Source organism: Haliaeetus leucocephalus, unplaced genomic scaffold (assembly GCF_000737465.1).
Source record: "Haliaeetus leucocephalus isolate CR32 unplaced genomic scaffold, Haliaeetus_leucocephalus-4.0 Scaffold258, whole genome shotgun sequence".
Lineage (NCBI taxonomy): Eukaryota > Metazoa > Chordata > Aves > Accipitriformes > Accipitridae > Haliaeetus > Haliaeetus leucocephalus.
Genome location: NW_010972694.1, coordinates 74386 through 92531, shown reverse-complemented (window position 1 = coordinate 92531; position 18146 = coordinate 74386). Strand labels below are relative to the sequence as shown.

Genomic DNA, 18146 nt, shown 5'->3' with positions numbered 1-18146 from the left:
CGTCACTGCCCATCTGCTGTTTCCACAGTAACTCAGCGAGCAGCTGCAATCAGCTGCCACCACCCCACCGATTCAGGCTGGCTCACCTGCATCCCTGCCATAACCTGGGGAATGCTCCAGAGCTGCCCCAGCACCAGCATCCCGCAATGCAGCGCCACGCATCACAGTGCAACAGCCCCCGGGGACACCCCCACCTGCTCTGCAATCCAGGGGTGATATGGATTTCAGCGCAGGACCCCAGAGCTGTCGGGACACTACTTCAAGCACAACCCTCTAATGGTTTACGACTCACAGCAGAAACAGATTTATTTGCAGCCCAGGGCTTTAGCCAGCGACACGTTCAGTGCAATAGAATAATTGCAGAAAGCAGATTACCATTGCGAAGTAATGATCTTTTTGCCTGCTTTTCTTAGCCTTGCCTCATCTATCGCTGTCCCACGTAGGATTAGCATATGCCTCATTTTGGAGCAGACATGCTGGCTTTAAAACCCAGCCTTTTGGATAACGGTTAAATGAAGACGGATAACAGCAGCCTCTGCACTGGCAGGGTGCTGTTGAGCCTGCTGAGATTCACAAATGGGATGCTCGCTCCACTCCAGGCAGGCAGAAGGGCTTTTGGTGGCTGTAGGCAGCTGTCTGGAATTTCTCAGGGAAGTAAAGCTGCCATGCATGCGTATGTGCTTGTGGGAAGTTGTATGTGAGCTGCCTTTTATCCAGCAATTGGGAGGCTGGATAGAGGGGACACGGGAGAAAGACTACTCCTACAGCAGGAAAGGGCTGGTGGTGTTACAGAGTTAATTACTGCTGCAGAGCATGGCTGAGGGGAGCGGCACTGCAGGATCTGTGGAGAAGCCGTGTGGAAATTGCCACCTAATTTATAATGGATGGATGTCAGCATCACCTCAACCTCCATCACACCTGCCACTCCTGTGGCCAGTCTCAGCTGCACACCGGCCTGTGCCGGGGGGGGACAACTGCCCTCTCCCATGCCAGAGAAGCGACGGCGGCACCAGAGAGGCTTGTGCATGCCACCGTGAGCTCGATGCACTCCCGGGGCTGAGCAGCACCGTGTGGAGCAGAGCTAACACCGCACATCTCCTGTGCAGTACTCGCAGCCAGCGAGATGGCCATGGAACTATGTGACAGTGGGAACATGCTGTGCTCCAAGCGCTCACAGTGAGCCACGAGCCACCACAGGGTTGTGACCAGTGTATTATTAATGTATGAATATCATGATTTATACACACCTATCCAAGGGGTTTGGGCACCAGGAGGAACCAGAAGGGCTATTCATGGTGCAGACTATATCCCTTGGTTGTACCTGCTCCATAAGCAGTAAGGAGGAGATCCAGTGGGCTCCTGCACAGCCCAGGCAGCCAGAGGGCAAGGAGGGTTTCCACCTGCACAGGCTGCAGGGTGGGAGGTTTGAGGGTTTTGAAGGGTAGGGACAGGCACAGCAGGACACCAGGACTTCACCTGGGCAACGACTGACCTCAGTGGGATGCAGAAGAGGGAATATTACAGATACTACAGTTGACCAAATACCCACTGAATTACAATTGCAAAAAAAGGGCTTCACCGATGAGGCTGTTGGAGGGGACAGCTGAGGCAGAGGGGATGAGGATGAGCATGGCTCTGGCAGAGGCTACTGAGGTGTTACTGCGGTTCAGCAGAGCTACTGGACCAGGCACAGCAACAGCAGGAAAACAGACTTGGGGGAATTAATGAGTCTGGTGGGAGGAAGTGCTAAAATCCACCAGGAGAGGAGGCAGCAGGAGAATCCTAAACAAATCCACCATGATTACATCTGCGAGGCTATGGCTGCAATAGAGAGCGCAAGGAAAGGGCTGCAGAGAGGGCTGAGGCTTAGGGACCTTGCAGGAGATGAGGAAACATGGAGGCAGCCAGCAAAGCAGCTCAACTTCATCAGCCTCGGAGGGAAAAGGGATGAATGCGGGGGCAGCAAAACTGACCTACAGCCAAAGGCTTGGACAGCTTGTGCAGACACCCTGTTTGCTGTGTAGCAGCATCTCCATGTCCCAAAGCAGTCACAACTGCACTGTGCCAGATGTCAACGCACGTGACAGCACTGCTCCTGTCTAATTTGGCCCAAACTCAATCCTAACTCTGTCCTGTTGAATTCAAGGTGGGAGGAGAGGAGAGGATGAGGCTTGGCATTGATCTGTCAGATCGCTGCTTCTCAGCTCTGTCCTTCCCTACAGGGCAGGGAAGAGCTGGGCAAGGGAAGGCAGTGAAACTGAGGATGCCCTGGAGCAGGCACATGGCTACCTGCCTGGAGGTCTGCTGAAGATGTGTCCTAGCTTATTAAAAACCTGAGCAAAGGCCAATGGAAGATGTCCTTAGGATCTTGTGGCTGCAGAACCAGACACCAAAGAAGTCAGTAGAGTTCTTACTGTACTGCTGACAGTCCTTCTGAAGGGTTTGGGACCCAGGAGAGACCCAGGAGGGGTGGTGGGGCTTCACCATGGGGATCGACTGCCAGAACCAGCACTGCACCGAGCAACAACTAGCAGGGGATGGCAGGATGATAACGCACAGGGCCCAGGAGGGCACGTATGCCGAGGAGTGGCAAGACTGCTCCATGGGCTGAAGGGGAGGATAATGGAGGCAGCTGGCAAGATACCCAGGGGGTGGCTTACTGGAGCCAGGGACACCCATGCCCAGGGATGCCCAGCGATCTCTTGCACTCTGAGCCTGACACCCCCTGTCCCAGCATTTCCAGTTCATTCAATGATCCTGCATGGCTTGACAAGTTCCACAAGTGCTACTAACACACAAAACCCCACCAGTCCCCTCCAGTACCTGCATCCAGCCCAGGTATGGCCATGGACTGCTCCTCTCCAGCCCTGAGGAGAGGCAAGGCACTGTCCTGCCTCCAATGGGCCCTGCTACCTGTCTGGCCTGTGTCATCCCCATCTACCCCAAGGACCCTGCTTGGATCATTGGGCAGGTGTTTGGATCATGGCCAGAACACCACCATGCCTGCACCATGCACCCTCGGCGTCAGTCCCTGCCTCTACAGCACAAGGAGCCAGTCAGGCAGGGGAGATGCCGCAGACCATGCGCCCTGTGACTGCAATGTGAAAGCGGCTTTTAAGTCCCTAGAAATCTGCAAGCAGATGCTCCAACATGCCCTTGTGTCCTGAACCCCCTCAAAGGCGAGCATGGAACCCCCAGCTACAGCCTCCGCACTAGCCCCTCTTCCCAGAGCCTGCCTCTGGGGCACCCCTGCTTACCTTGGCATCCAGGATGCTTGTCTCCACCCGGGCCACCCCCTGGTTCTCCCTGAACAGCTGGATCTTGCTGACCTTGCTGAACTCCGACAGCACTGTGGTGAGGTTGGTCTTCAGGTCAATGACATGGCTGATGCCATGCCGGGGTCCCACCAGAAGCGTGGTCGCTGGCTGCTTCTCATCCTGGTAGCATGAGCATGGGTAGAAAGAGAGACAGACAGACAGGAGTGAATAAATGCACCCTGGGGCTGCATGGGCTGTGCCTGGCTCTCTCCGTGGAGCCAAGCCTCGATGTCAGCAACTCAGCCGGGTGCTGGGTGGCTTTTGCAGAGCAGCAGGTGAAGCTGGTGCCATGAACCACCCTCCCTGAGCCTTTCTGCAGAGCTAGGAATGGTGTGCAGGATGCCAAGGCTATTTAAAAATAAAGCACTGAACTGACCATCCACATGAAATACTCAGGCCTGCTGGTGTCACTACAGAAAAGTAAGAGCATATTACAAATCTGCCTGATCTGACATTGCCTCTGAGAAAAGGAAGCAGAGAAGTGAGTGAGTGTATTTTAGAAAAGAAGAAAGACTAAAGCCTTGACTGAAAATAGAGATGTTTCTTGCTCTGGTCTGCCCAGGAAGGATGCTTCAAGCCAGACCTGGAGGTGAAGAGGAGCTGGGCAGACCAGTGCAGAAGAGAATAAGGGAATACTACTTATCATTTTCATGTGGTTCAACTCCTAGGCTGGCTCTGAGTCATTGCTTTGGTGTCAGAGATGAAAAAAAGGCAGGGCACCCACATCAGAGGTGAGCTGCCCAGCACTGCACACCCAGGCAGTGTTGGAGGCAGACTCTGACCACTCAGCCATGGCACTGACCAAACACCATGTGGTTCTGCCTTTACCAATTTCCTACAGGCAGCCCTTTGAGCTGCAAGGTGAGGAGCTCTGAGGCATGGTGGAAGCAGAGCAGATCAAAGGCTACAAGAGATGGAACCCAGGAGGCAAAGCAAGGGAAGCCAGGGAAGTGCTGAGATCTTGAGTGGGGGTAAAGGGAAGGGTGGCAGAGAGGTGACACTTACATGGAGATCCCTGGATGGGAGGTAGAGCAAGAGGGATGGAGAGGTGAGCCAGGCAGTGGGGAGCCTTAGCAGGTCCACCATTCTCCTGTTTGGCTTGGTGGCTTTCCTCCTGCCGTGGAGAAAATGAGGTGGCTTGGGTGAGGGGTGGAGATGCCTCTGATGGGAATGAGGGAGGAATGGGTTGTGGTGGTGGCAGCTTCCTGAGAGCTGCCAAGCAGCAGTCAGGCTGGACAGAGACAGTAAGGCCAGCTGGGCTATTCCCTGTACGGACAAGCAATGAACATGGTGGCCTTTGCCAAGGGTGGCCCTCCTCTGAGACAGATGGCAGAATGCTGCCAGGGCAGTACCGAGCTATAAGCATGTGTCTGAAACTCCTCCAACTTCATTGAGCAGGTCATCTCATTGGCCAAAAGGCTGGCAAGAAGAGAGCTGACCCTGACCCTGTGGAGCTGAAGATCTGATCTACTGTCAGCAGAGGCTCTGAAGGCTTTTCTGGATGGGCTTGGACCCCAGCAGGGCAGAGCAAGAGACTGAGGGAAGTAATTTCCGTGGGAGCCACATCTCCCCTGGCTCTCCCCTCCAGCACACACTCAGGATCAGTGCCAAGCACCTCCCCGCCCATCCTGAATTACCGTACCAGTCCCACTGTGTTGAAGAGGACCCCAGCAAAGGTGGGCAGCTCGTTCAGGATCCTCAGGTACTGCAGCTTTGCCTGGGCCGTGGAGACCTGATAAAACACACCACACAGGTGATCACCATGAGCACAAGGGGGAAGAAATGCAAAAGGCTGGCGCAAACGTGGGAGCTCCCAAGCACACGTGCGCAGCATGTTGGCAGGCAGCTCAGGGCATGGGCTTTGCCAGCAGTGAGCCTGGGGGCTTGACTTGGGGTGGAGGGGGTCCCCTCTCCCCTGCTGTCCTGGGCAGATGCTGGGAGGTAACTCAGAGCAGAGGCACAGCCAGGGAGGGGGCCAGACGCTTGATGTATAACCCCCCTGGGGGATGTATAATCCCCCCAGACATGTATAACCCTCCTGGGGGATATATAACCCCGCCGGGGAGCTCTGACGGCTGCAGAGACCAAGGCAGTGGCTCAGCAGCCTCCTCCAGATCTTTCCAAGCCCAGAAGCAGAGATAACAATAAACACAGGCTTAACTGATGTGTGCAGCTTTGGCCAAGCTGAGCGCTGGCTCTCGGCTGATCTCACCCCACTGATCCACACTGCAGTTCCCAAAATCCAGATCAGCTCTTGGAAGTGGATTCAGGAGAGAGAGTGGCTGCCTGGCTGTCACCCCGGGATTTATCTCCCATGCAAGGGGATTTAAGCAGCAATAACAGGAGTCCCTGGCCAGCTGGGGACAACAGGATGGCTGGGGTGGAGGGCGTGCTGCAACCCCACCAGCCCTGAGCCATAGCCGCGCTGGTCGGGCTCACCTTGGTGCCGCCAGGCTGGTTCTGGTGGACTTTGAGATGCTGCGAGAGGGATTTCCGAAGGCTCTTCTCTTTGACGAGCTGCAGGAGCGAGGGGGGCAGGAAGGGCTCCAGGCCCCACTCCTTCCTGCGGGGAGGGAAGTCTGCCTGAGCAGCCAGGCCAGAGGCCTTTCGATGGGCAGAGAGGGCCAGAAACCAAGGATGCTGCCCGAGAGCATCCTCTTGCCATCAGAGGGAGCTGGAGCCACACCAGCACTTCCTTGGTGCCACAGCTGGAGCAGCAGCAGCCCCCAGCCTGGGTACCCCAGGGGATGGGACCCCCAGCTGGTGTCACAGCCACCAGCACTGGGCTGGGGAATGCAGCAGTGTCAGGCTCTGCAGCCAAGTCCAGCTCCCACTCATCTTCATGTAAGGTTAAGGGATGCAGGGCAAATCCCCAAACCTCTTTTGGGGTCCTCCCCAAAAGGTGCCATCTCCCCCCTTCCTCCCTGTGCACACTGGGCAAGGCCAGCCCGCACAGATCGACTCTGTATGGATTTAAGACCACCAGGAGCCACAGGAGGGCTGAGCCAGGGCTGTACAGCTTGGTGACGGGCTGAGATTACACAGCCACAGTGCCTTCTCCTTGCCTTGGATGCCATGTGGAGAATCAGCCCAGGTTCCCATGGAAATGATCTTGGGCTCACAGCAAATATCCCTGCCAGCCCTGGCAAGGCTGCCGTGTGTGGCTGGACGTCAGCGTGCGGGGGTCTTACGTGTGGTGGGACCAGGGGCTGCGTGTCACTGCTGCCAAGCCAGTGAGCCAGCAGCAGCTCCAGGGGGGCTCCCAGGGCATCTCATGCTCAGCACCCCAAAACATTGCTGGGAGCACCCCAGTTACACAGGGGCTGTGAGCAGGAACACAGGCAGGGGACACAGAGGAGGGCTGTGCAGCAGTGTGGGGAGAAGGAGGAGGACTCACTCCACGTTCTTGAGGGAGACCTTCTGGCTGGGGCGGGTGGCTGAGACGGTGATGTAGATGTGGAGGGCAGCCAGCCCCAACAGCATCTCTGGCTTGGGGTCTGTGCCAAAGCGCTCTCTGATCACATCGTTGCGGCTCTGCAAGAGGGAGGAGAGGTGTCCTCAGACAGCCATGGGGACAGGGGACCCGCCACGTGAGGGATGCCTCCACAGGGCCCAGCCTGGGCAGACACATGGGCCACAAGCACCATCAGCTTCCAATTCCTAGGGGAAGTCCCCTACCTGGATGTACAGGTACTCGAATGCTGCAGGATCCCGGCGCAGCAGCTCCACCGGGTCCTTTGGGAAGAAGCTCACACGAAAGAGGCATCTCATGCCATGGTAGTGTGTCCTCTGCACAACCTGTAGCAGGAGCAGAGGGGAACAGTGAGCCCAGGAGCTGCATATATTTTCCTGCAGGGCAGGAGAGCCCCTCTCCTCTCCCCTGTGGGGGGATTTGATTTCTTTTCTCCATGCACTGTCTGATCCTTTGATCTCGGGAACAGCCCAGCCTTCCTTGGTGTGAGAGCTTTGCCTGGTGCTGCAGGGGTTTATGCCACCAAGGCTAACGCTTCCTCCACAACCCTCATTTTATCCCTGGTCCCGTGCAGTGCCAGACTCCTGGCTCTGCTGGGCAAGCCAAGGTTGTTCATGAATGCTGTCTGCAGCTACCCAGGCTGGAGCACGGAGCAGCTCCACGGTGCTATCAAGGCAGGATGGGTAAAACCCTGATTGTCTCCTTCTTTGGCCATCCTTTGCACCCCTGAGCCTGCAGGACCATGCCAGAGGCAAGGAGAGGCTACGCCACCCCATAGCACAACCCTGGTGAAGCCCCACGCTGGTGGGAGAAGAGCGTGCCTGTGCCCCAGCCATCGGCCATGGCCATCCCAATGCCCTCCCGCACCCAGTGGCTTACGTGGGCCAGTGGCTGCTTGTCCTGGAGCAGCAAAAACCGGTGGCTCTGCTCCGGGCTGGAATACTCCAGGACCAGCGCAAAGTGCTCGATGTGCCTCAGGGACAGGCGGTCCTGCAATGTCACCATCACATCCTGCAAACACCACAGACAGGCTTGGGTGCGAGGCACTGGCTCCCTCCTAGGGTGGGAGCTAGCATCCCACTGAGACCCCCCTCCTCCCTGGCACCTGGGGTCACACCAGTACAGGATGAGGCCCTGCAGTGCTGAGAGAGGCTGCGGGATAGTACCCAGCCACTGCTGGGCAAAGTGACCTCGCAGCAGGAGGTGACCAGCAGCCAGACCCCCAGCACCTAGGGCAACACTGTGGTGTTTTGGAGGGGGGCTGCAAGGAGCTGGCCCCTGGCAGGGGGACTCACAGGAGCTTCTATCCTGCTTGGAGTGCAGGCTCACAGCAAGGACAAAAGTTAGGAGTGGGAGAAAGACAGCAGAAACCCATTCCTGCTAGCTGCAAATCGTGTCACCCAGGGAGGCAGAGGGGCTATCTATCATGCAGTGGCAGTTTGCAGCCAGCCAAGAACCGCTGCGGTGTTTGTGCAAGGAAGCAGGAGACAAGGAAAAATGGATAGGGCAGGCAGGAGGAGAAAAGCATCACGATGCTGTAGTGGGAGAGGAGGGGCCCACCTTCACAGTGGTTCGGCCATCGAATGTGAAGGATTTGATCTGCCCGTTCTCCAGGAAAACCTTCAGCACATTGGGAATGAGGAGGAGAGCTTCTTTCTTCAACATGTCCTGGCACGTGGGGCCGGCAACAAAGGAGGCAAGGAGGATGGGGGGATGGAGAGATAGAGGGAGGATGGAGAGAGAGAATGAGTGTCAGTGATGGAACGGTTACGGCATCCTCCGCTTCTCTGGGCTTATGCGCTAAGAGGCACATTTCCCTTGAAATCCAGCATCTCTGCTAAGCCATTGAGAAATGCAGAGCTGGAGCGATTCAGAGCTGACAGATTCCCCTCCCAGCTCCCAGTAGCTGCAGCGGGAATGGAGCATCCCAGTCCATCCGGCACATTCCAGAGCCATGCCTGTGCCTGGCAGCCTGTCCCGCTTCCCAGCTGGTGTCCCAGAGGAGAGGCGATGGCCAGGGTGGCTCAGAGCTGATACCCCTTTCCTGACCCTTAACACAAGCCTAGCCCACCTCAACCTTGCACATGCCCTGTGCAGGAAGTTGGGTGAAGGCTGATTTTATTTGGCAAGAAGCATTTAGATCAGATAATTGATTTTGCCTAAAAATAAAATTTGCTAGAAGCACTTTACAGTGTTTTTTTTATGTTTTGTTTTTGGGCTTTTTTAATATGCTGCTTAATAAAGCCTTTCTGCAATTAGGAGATAATGGCACTGGGCTGGAACGCTACTGCAGCATAACAGCTTCCATTGTCACACAGCATTGCCCTGGTCACCCTGCCCCATGCACAGGTGCTCCTGCAAAGCCTTTGGCACCAGGTTGGAAGCCACAGACCTTCCTTAGGGCAGGTGCTGGCACTGGCCAGACGTCACCCTTGGCTGCCCAGGGGGACTGAGGTGGGACCAGGTTTCCAAGGACAGTTTCTGGGGCTCTATCCAGATGGAGGGACAGGGGAGGACCATGGCATGTCCCCCCAGCACTGACCAAATGCCTTGAGTGTGCCCAAGGGCATCTGCCCTGTGGGCCTCCCTGGGCCAGAGGGCTGCTCTCACCCGTGGAGCCCAAATCAGGGGAGAGGAGCCCTGTGGCCCCTGGCCACCTCATGCCCCATGGCCCCGGGGATGCCTCAGGGGGTTGAATCACAGAGGAAGGCAGGGAAGGACTTACTGGGTCTGTCTCGCCGACTGTCACCTGCTCTGAAAATCGGACCTTCACCGGGTTGGACCTTAGCTTCGCCTTCTTGGCTGCGCTGATGAAAGCAGATTTGGGAGACTGGAAAGAGAGCACTGGGTAAATCACCTGCCTGCCCTCAGAGCCGTGGCACGGGGAGAGCCAGACAAGGGGACCAGAGAAATCCTCTCTGAAGCCATCATGACAACGAGGAGCAGGCAGTGAACCATGAAATGGGGGGTGGTGGAAAGCAAGTCCCCTTTGCTGTGGTTATACAGTGCTGCAGGCAGGGCCAGAACGAGGAGCAGCAGCCCCTGAAGTCACACCAGCACCCTCAGCATGATGGGAGAGGCTGCACCCCCAGTGGGCACATCTGTCCGGCATCCCCTGTGCAGGCTGAGCTCCAGCAGACATGAGCCAGGGCTCACTTGGAGGCACCGGCACTGGTTCGGATGGGAGAGACAAGCCCCTCGAATGTGGGTCTGCAGCTGCAGGGAGGAGCTGGGTGGCTGGGAGATGGGAGATGACAGGACCCCAGGCAGCCCTGCGGGACATTCTGGTGGCAGTGCCAGGTGCTGGGGAGCCTCTGCCTGCACACACTCTGGCATGGAGGCAGTTGTGCTGCAGAGCTGTGTGCATCTGAGGGCACCGGCGTCAGCCGAGCAGCCTGTCCTGGCTGGCGGCCATCCAGGACCAGGAGAAAAAAAGCTTTTTTGGAGCCTGGTACATGCCCCACTCCTGACAGAGCAGCACTGGGTGGTGGCATCTCCTTCCCAGAGAGGAGGGGAGCACAGGGACGCTCTCACACTTATCTCCTTCACCGACATCAAAGGGCTTAGTAAAGCAGAAATGATGCCCTGCCACCACCATTGCCGGCATGACAGTTCGATCTGCTCCAGCGCCACAGGTGCTGAGCCCCAGTGCACCATCACCACCCGGTGCCAGCACCACCGCCAGCCACGCGGCTCGGGGCCCGCAGTCTTGCACTCCCATCTACCCAACGACTCCCTGACCGAGCCTGCCAGGAATGGCAACGGCGCATCCCTCCCTTCCACCTCTGGCATGATGGGTCACTTCATCAGACGCGTCTGATGCCCTTAGCAAACCGTATGGGTCTGGGGATATTCTTCCTCCCTCCCTCCTACAAGGAGGTAGTTATGAGGAGAGGGAGATGGCTGCATGCCTACACTGACCCTGTGAGGCTGTGGCAGCTCTCAGACCCAACTGCTTGGAAGAGCCTTGGGGTGGTGGGACACCAGTCCAACACCTCAGTTGAGCTGCCTGAGTGGTCCCCTGGGGTCTCTAGGGGCCCCACCTCAGTCTCCCAAAGGGCTCTTAACCCCTGTCCTGCCTCCCCCAGTGCTGGCCATGGCCCTGTCGATCTCACCTGGTGGGTGTGCAGGACCGTGAGGATGATGAAGTCCTTGGCCTTCCTGTGACAGAAAGGAGATGTGAAGGTGGATGGGACCTCCATGGTGGTGGACCTCAGCATGTCCATTTGGCTATCAAGAGAGCACATCCCACCCTCCCCAGCCCACTGGTGGCCAGGACCTTCGTAAGCTCCTTGGGGTGCTTGGTGATACGTCTGTGGGTGCTCTCCCAGAACTGCCAACCCCTTGGCCAGCTGGGAACAGGTATGGCACTTGCTCCAAGGCACTCCCAATGCTCAAGTTGAGGCTTCCCCATGCCAGCAGTGAGCACTGGTGACAGCAGAGCCTGGGGCTGTGCATCAACACCCCAAGGCTCCGGTCGGGGCACAGCAGCCTGGCATGAGCCCCCACCCCGGAGGTGATGAAGGACCAGTGTTGTCCTCACCTGACAAGCTCGATGAATCTCTCTCTGGGGGCTTCACTCACATCCTCATTGTTGATGGCCAAGATCTGGTCTCCTGGCAGGAGTTTATCCTCAGAGGGGCCGCCTGCCAGGAGAGAGGGTCAGGGCAAGCCCAGGCATCCTGGGGCTGTGGGGCAGGAGGGAAGCAGGAGGGTCCCAAGCACCCCCAAAGCGTTTGCCCATGTATGTGGATGTGAAGGGCAACTCACAGGTCCACAGGAGGCTAAAGGAGAGGACAGGAGCCCAGGGAGGGGTCCCACCAGGGGAAGGTGCCGCTGTGCTTCCTGGCACCCTGTGGCCGTGTCCAGGGATTCCCCCCACCACACACCTTACCTGCTGCCACGGAGCGCACCACCACCGGCCTCTCGCTGCCGGCCACGAAGCCGAATCCGTAGTGGGGGTGGCGCTGGACCGTCACCTGTCTGAGAGTGTCCGAAGGCAGCTGCCCACATTCCATATCATCGCCACCACGCTCCTCCGGCATCACATGGCTGCACTGCAGAGTGGAGGGGCAGGCTGTCATGCACCCTATCATGGCAGCCCTCCCTGCTCACCCCAAGCCCTCTGCAACCTGGAGGGCAGCCCCACTCCACCTGCCTCCTGCATCGCTGCCAGCACAGCAGGTCCCAGCAGCTTGCTGGGACATCCGCAGCCCCCCATCCTCCTTTGCAGAGTGGTGCTGCTCAGTGCCTGTCTTTGCCACAGCACCAGCAGCCGAGGCAGGGGACATTCATGGAGATACCCACCAAGGGTAAATCATGTCATCCTCTCCCAGCATCTCACTGTCCCAACCCTGTCCCAGCATCTCACTTCATTAGGTGGAAGACACGTGTGGGATAAACTCCTGGTGGTGTGACTCTGGCCATTACCTGAGGGATGCCACCGCCACGAGGTTCAGAGACAGCAGCCCTGGCATGGCTGGAGTGCTGTCTCTCTGCCCATTCTGCGGAGGTTTAAGAGCAAACTCATGCTTGGCTTTTTCATGCTGTGTAACAGGGCTGCACAATATCAGAGATAAGTGGAAACAAGTTCAGCCAGTCTAAAAACTGGGATTAAGGCAGGCTCAGCCATGGCTGCTGGCCCTATGACTGAGTCTCAATGGCCAGCCCCAGGACTCCTCAAAGCACTGACAGCCAGAAGACAGGAAGACCCAGCCCAGGACAAGGTCATGCCAAACCTGCCCTTGGAATCCCAGAGCAATGCCAGCCGTGGCTCCAGGCTGCTTGGCAGGGCTGTGAGCCTGCTATTAGGGAGCAATCCCAGCACCATTGGGATGGCAGCAGAGCGCAGCACAGACAGATGGCAACGTGCACGGCCGCAACCAGAAAAACAAAGTGATGAACATGCCATTGTTTCTGTGCTGCTCATTGCTTGTTCCTGTCCAGACTATTAAAAAAGATCTTTCCCGGCCTTTTGGCAACACATCAATTGTTCTGACTCTTACCAGTTTAGGATTTGACGCATCATCCATCTAATGCAATCTGTCTGCATTTCCAACACCCCCCAGCCCGCTCCTAGCACCGCATGTTGGCACATGCTGCAGAGTGAAGAGGGGATGGCACACAGGGCCAAAAGAGGACGGGACCTTCTTGCAGCTCCATGCCAGCACACGCACAGCTTCGGGCTTGAGCGCACTGCTGCCAGGAAAGACAGCCCTGTGCCGGCCCTCATCCCCAGGTGACCTGTCCCGACATCCTTTATGGGAGCAGGGTCTGTCCCTGTCCCTGCTGCCTTGTCTCCCATGGGAGCCAGGAGAGCTCTGAGCACCAGGCGCCTCCACCCAGTGTCAGGGATACATCACTAGCTGTGGATGAGCTGTGCTCTGTGGTGATGGGATTCCACCGCTGCTGGGTCCACCCTGACCCATCCCCGGTGCCTAGCCAGACCGGTACGCGTGGCTTTCCCCTCCCTCATGCAGCAGCACATGGCTGGAGAAGCAAAACAGTGAGACCCAGGGAAGGGAACTGCTGAGGAGGGTGCGGGCATCTCCCAGGGCCATGGGGAGTCCTGCACCCACCAGCAGTCCCAGCGGGGGTGCAGCACCCACAGGCGCGGGGTGCAGGGCCAGCTGCATTGCCAGGAGAGTGCAGCTGTGGGAAAGCGCAGGTGAGACCATCTCCCCTGTGACTGGCTACACACCGTCTCATTACCTGCTCTGCTACTCCCATGATCATTTAAAAGAACAACAGCAACAACAATAAAAAAAATCACATGATTCAACCAATTTTCTCAAATGAATGTTATCCAAAGCCATTGTCTGCGGCTGAAAAGGGGACTGAACATAGCGCTGCGTTTCTGCATGCCTGGCATGGCTGGGGAGAATGCCAGCTGTTTGCAGAGATGGAGCTGAGTGCCAAGAGACAGCAGAGCCACCAAGCTGCTGGCTTCCCAGGGGAGACCCCCCTGTTTCATTCCCCCCAAACTGCCCACAGCAACTCCAGCCCCCCCATCCAACAAGCCCCCACAGTGCATGAATGTGAGAATGAACTGCGGGGCTCAAAGCACTGGGATGCCTCAGAGATGTGGCTGAGCTGAGTGCGATTGCTCTGGGGAACTGAGGCAGGGGTTTGCTCGCCAAGTGGATGACAAGTCCTGGACTACAGCTGCCCAGTTAAAGCTGTTGTGTCCCCATATCTGTCCTTTTGTGCGCAATTTGGAAGTGGGTGTCAACCCCGCTCCTCCTCATGGAGCCTGCAACCAACCCATGACCCTCCGATGACTGCCCAGGAACAGCAGCCCCTCATGCACCTGAGTTACCATCAGAAAAGTTTAGCAGCTTAAATGGACAAAAGGAAAAGAAAGCACACCTCATTCCAGCCACAACCAGCCTGCCGTCCAGCATTAAAGGGAAGAGGGGAATAAAGAGCTGGATACTGACAATAAAACTCCTTTACCAGGCTCTTAAGCTGCTCCTCTCCTGATAAGACTTTGACGCTGCAGAAGCATTACCGGGAAATTAAATAAAAGAGGAGCAGTGTCCTTGTAAGCAGGACTTATCCACTCCCGGAGAAGCAGTAATGTGCTCAGCAGCTTCTCTGGGCTGCATGCTGGGCTTGGGGCACAACATGTGCTTGCTCTGGATCAGAGCTAGAGGTTGGAGAAAACCAGCAGAAGCAGCAGGTAACACTCTCCCTAACACTGGTAATTACAGCTTGGCTGCACCCCAGGACCACAGGAGCCATTGTTTCCCTGAAGCCTCTTTTTTGTGTTTCTTCTTCTAATTCCCAAGCATAGAAGTGCACTGGGCTGCAAATCTCTCAGCCTTGCTCTTGCAGCACGGAACTGGGGCTATAAAACAACCCCTGGAGCTCAGCAGCTCTGCCCCATCAGCAGCCCCCAAAACCAGACCCATCCTGGGCTCAGCGGCTGGTGATCTGGGCCACACTGCTTGGAAAACACCCTCTACCCCGCTCAGTGGGCACATACCAGCGCTGACCCCATCCCACTGCAGGGAGCAAATGGCCGTTCATGTCTGTGTCCCCACCTTGCCTACATCTCTGTCTGCCTGCTGCCTGCCCGCAGCCTGAGAGGCTGCACCGTGTCCCCTCATGTCCCCGGGGACCACCATGGCGCAATGCCACTGAGACACAAGGTCACTGGAAAATGGCTCAGCACAAGGCGGAAGGACTCACCAGTAGAAACCCCCCTGTGCCCATCAGCAGTAGGAGCCCACCATGGATGTGCCCTTATGGGAGGACATCTGCTCCTCAGCTGGCTCTTCACAGTGTCTTGACCAACATGGCATGAAGATATCCCCTCTCCTGGGGCTTAGGCACTTATCTTTTGCACTCAGAGCTCAGACACTGATCCAGTCATGCTCTGCCGCCCAAGGTAAGAGAGACATCAGCTCCGTCCAGTCACTCCCCACCACGATATGCCAACAAAGGATGTGCCTTCAGCTTCCTGAGCACCTTCAGACCTCCGTGCTACAGAGCAGGGCTGAATCCAGAGCCCTTATTCCCCCACAGACAGGTAAAGGCAGAGCAACAGTTACTCCAAAAGCTGATGCATACATTTTTCATTTCCTACTGCAATAAATCTCTGCTGCCTCTGAGGACTGCTTTTCTCCCTTTGCTTTTAGTCCTGACTGACCATCTCTGCTAGCGGGAAACGCCACCAGAACAAGCCAGTACCACTTGCCTGGGTGGAGCGATGGTCTCCATCTACCCAGGACACTCGCACCATTTCCAACCACCTTTAACTTATGGCTGACTCCCAGGATGATGAGTGGGTACAGAAAGGTCTTGAGCCCTTTGTGGAGGGGCACTTTGCACAGATGGTGCTGCAGGGGTGGGTGCCAGCTCTCCTCCCCCTTCCTCTGCTGCCATCAACACCCCAAGAACAAACAGAGCCTGTGGATTCCTGTCTCTCCTGCTGCAAAGCTGTGCCCAGCTCCTCCATCTGCTGGGCTGCAGTTGGTGAACGGCTTGCGAGGCATGTGGGATCCTGAGCATGTGTGGCAGTGGCAGGAAATGCCGGGGAATGGGCCAAGAAGTGTTTTTATGGCAAGCATATGGCAGCTCCAGCCTTGCACACTGGTCTCCATCTCAGACGGAGCCTGCAGGGCTGCCAGGGCATGGGGGGACCAACGGTGGGGACAAAAGCCAAGGGGGCAGAGCTGGCTGGCACAGGATCCACTGCGACATGCATCTCTGCTCTGTCAGATCTGCACATCTGTGCCCAGCAAGCATCAGGTCACCTTGGAAGATGCCATTAGGACCACGTTAACATGTCAGATGTCCCCAGCAAGGGCAAACAGAAGATGTATTTCCAGACCACCACGAAGCTGCTCAGACATGCAATGCACACAGAGGCAGCATTTGATGGCCTGGTAATGGCTGCCCTTGCTTTGGCAGCAGTTAATGGCTGGCTGAAGCGAGGAGGGCTGGACCGAGGGGTGCCAGCCTGGCTGAGACCAACGTTAAAGGCAGCAGCATGACCCAGGCCTTCACGGCTGAAGTCCTTCATGGACCCAGCCTAGAGAACTGCAGCCTGCATACGGCTCTGCCACATGACACAGGACTTTACCCCCTGTGCTCCAGCTCGGATGCTGTCAATATTAGGAAGCAATTTAAAATCAGTAGAGCTCTTCAAAAGGGTTAGCGAGGGTTAGCTTCACCATTGGCACTGGGTCTGTCCTGAGCTGGCAGGTACACCAGGTACACTGCTGGTACAGAGGTCGGGTGCCAGATGGCAACTGTTTGAGGGCAAAAATACTCCTGGGCTTTCAGCGCAGGAACAAGCAGACGGCGAGCAGCGTCCCCCAGCACAGCCAGAGCTGAGCTGCTGGAGAAGACAGTGAACAGCCAAAGGCAGCTGTAAATAATGAAGCAGCAGCCGCAGCCTGGCTCCGAGCAGCAGCCGCAGCTCTCTGCTGCTCAGCCTGCAGCTTTTTAAACGGTCCTGGCATCTCAGCTAGAGATTAACACAGACAGAGGGGCAGGGAAGGATGGGGGCCAGGTGGAAATCCCAGGACCTGTGATACCCCAGGGGTGGCAGAGAGGGATGGAGAGGGGCTCAGGCCCCTGGCAGGGAGTGGGACCATCCTGATCTGATGCTCAGAGCTGCATCTTGGAGGGCGAGAGGGGCCATTTCCAAAGTAATGTTGCTTATTAACAGAAAATACAGTGCAAGCATGGCTAACAAAGACCCTGCACCCCAACCTCCAGACATGATCAGGTCAACAGAAGAAACAGCTTCTGTGCAGGAAGAGACTGTCCTGAAACAAGCCCTGTGAGACAAAGCCAGAAGCACCACTGAGAATCTGAAGCCTAGCCTGGATCGCACCTTCCACAGGCAAACACTCGCAAGCATCGTCTTCCCCATCTAAGACCTGGGCTCTCCAGCCTGGAAAGAAGAGGAAGAGGGACTGTGATGGGGCTCCTAAAACAAGCCTGACATAGGGCAGGGAGCTAGCACCACATGAGAACTGGAGGGCACCTGTGGAAGGAGGTTTAACACATGGAAAAGGCAGGACTTTGCCACCCAAGAGCCAATTAATGCCCAGAGCTCACCACCACAGGATGCTGGGGAGGCTGTAAATTCAACCGGGTTTGAAAAGCAATTTTCAGCTACTCAAGCCAGAGCCCTCCAAAATTCCCATGCTATAGCTTGCCAAATCCTGGGAGAATTTACACCAAGAAGAGTCTGATTGGGATGAGCCCTCTCCCTCAATACTCAGCAGGATAGAGGACCTGAGCCCACCTCTCTGGCACACCGATGGGGCGCGTACCCACCTGCGTGCGTCAGGCCACTGGCATGGGCTCTCCAAGGTGCGCGTGAGCGTGGCAGAGATGGGACCCTGCTTGCACGTGCCCGAGCGTGCTGCCAGGTGCCCTCAGGAGGCAGCAGGGCTCCAGGGCAGGCGCTCAGCAGCAGTGCTGCGGGGCATCGGGTACCTGCGGGAGTGAAGGATGCTGAGCATGAGATGATGAAGACCTCCAGGGTATCCACGCACACAGCCTGGCCTTGCCCGCACAAACTGGGGACAGGCTGGGGTGCTGTGCATCCTGTCTGAATGCACCCCAAAGACAGCCGGTTGCCTCATTTGTGCGGGTTTCCACGCTGTTACAGACACTGTTCTATAAATGCAAACTGTTTTTACCTGGGGGTTCCCACCATTTTCTCCTCCAATTTTCCCTACAATTTTTGGCCGTGTAAAGGGTTTCTGTTCTCCCCAGCTGAAGAAGCACCTTGCCGAGAAGAGGATCAAAGCAAAATCTTTTAGCAACAGGGTCAGGCCCTAAAGGCTTGTGCTCCTGCCTCAGCCAGCAGCAGGCACAGGAGCTGCTACCCA

The 18146-nt window shown here is 56.7% G+C and overlaps 1 protein-coding gene across 1 annotated transcript in view; it reads right to left on the bottom strand.

Moving 5' to 3' along the window:
* The window catches only part of FRMPD3 (FERM and PDZ domain containing 3), a 31358-nt gene extending 19524 nt beyond the window's left edge, over positions 1–11834 (bottom strand). The window contains exons 1-11 of the mRNA XM_010568798.1: positions 11684–11834; positions 11333–11435; positions 10905–10950; positions 9515–9619; positions 8350–8457; positions 7669–7800; positions 6996–7115; positions 6715–6851; positions 5757–5880; positions 4960–5049; positions 3258–3437 (exon numbers count right to left, since the gene is read on the bottom strand). Of these exons, the coding sequence (XP_010567100.1) occupies positions 3258–3437; positions 4960–5049; positions 5757–5880; positions 6715–6851; positions 6996–7115; positions 7669–7800; positions 8350–8457; positions 9515–9619; positions 10905–10950; positions 11333–11435; positions 11684–11834 (1296 nt within the window). The remainder of the gene's footprint in view (positions 1–3257; positions 3438–4959; positions 5050–5756; positions 5881–6714; positions 6852–6995; positions 7116–7668; positions 7801–8349; positions 8458–9514; positions 9620–10904; positions 10951–11332; positions 11436–11683) is intronic.
* Positions 11835–18146: the final 6312 nt, after the last annotated feature.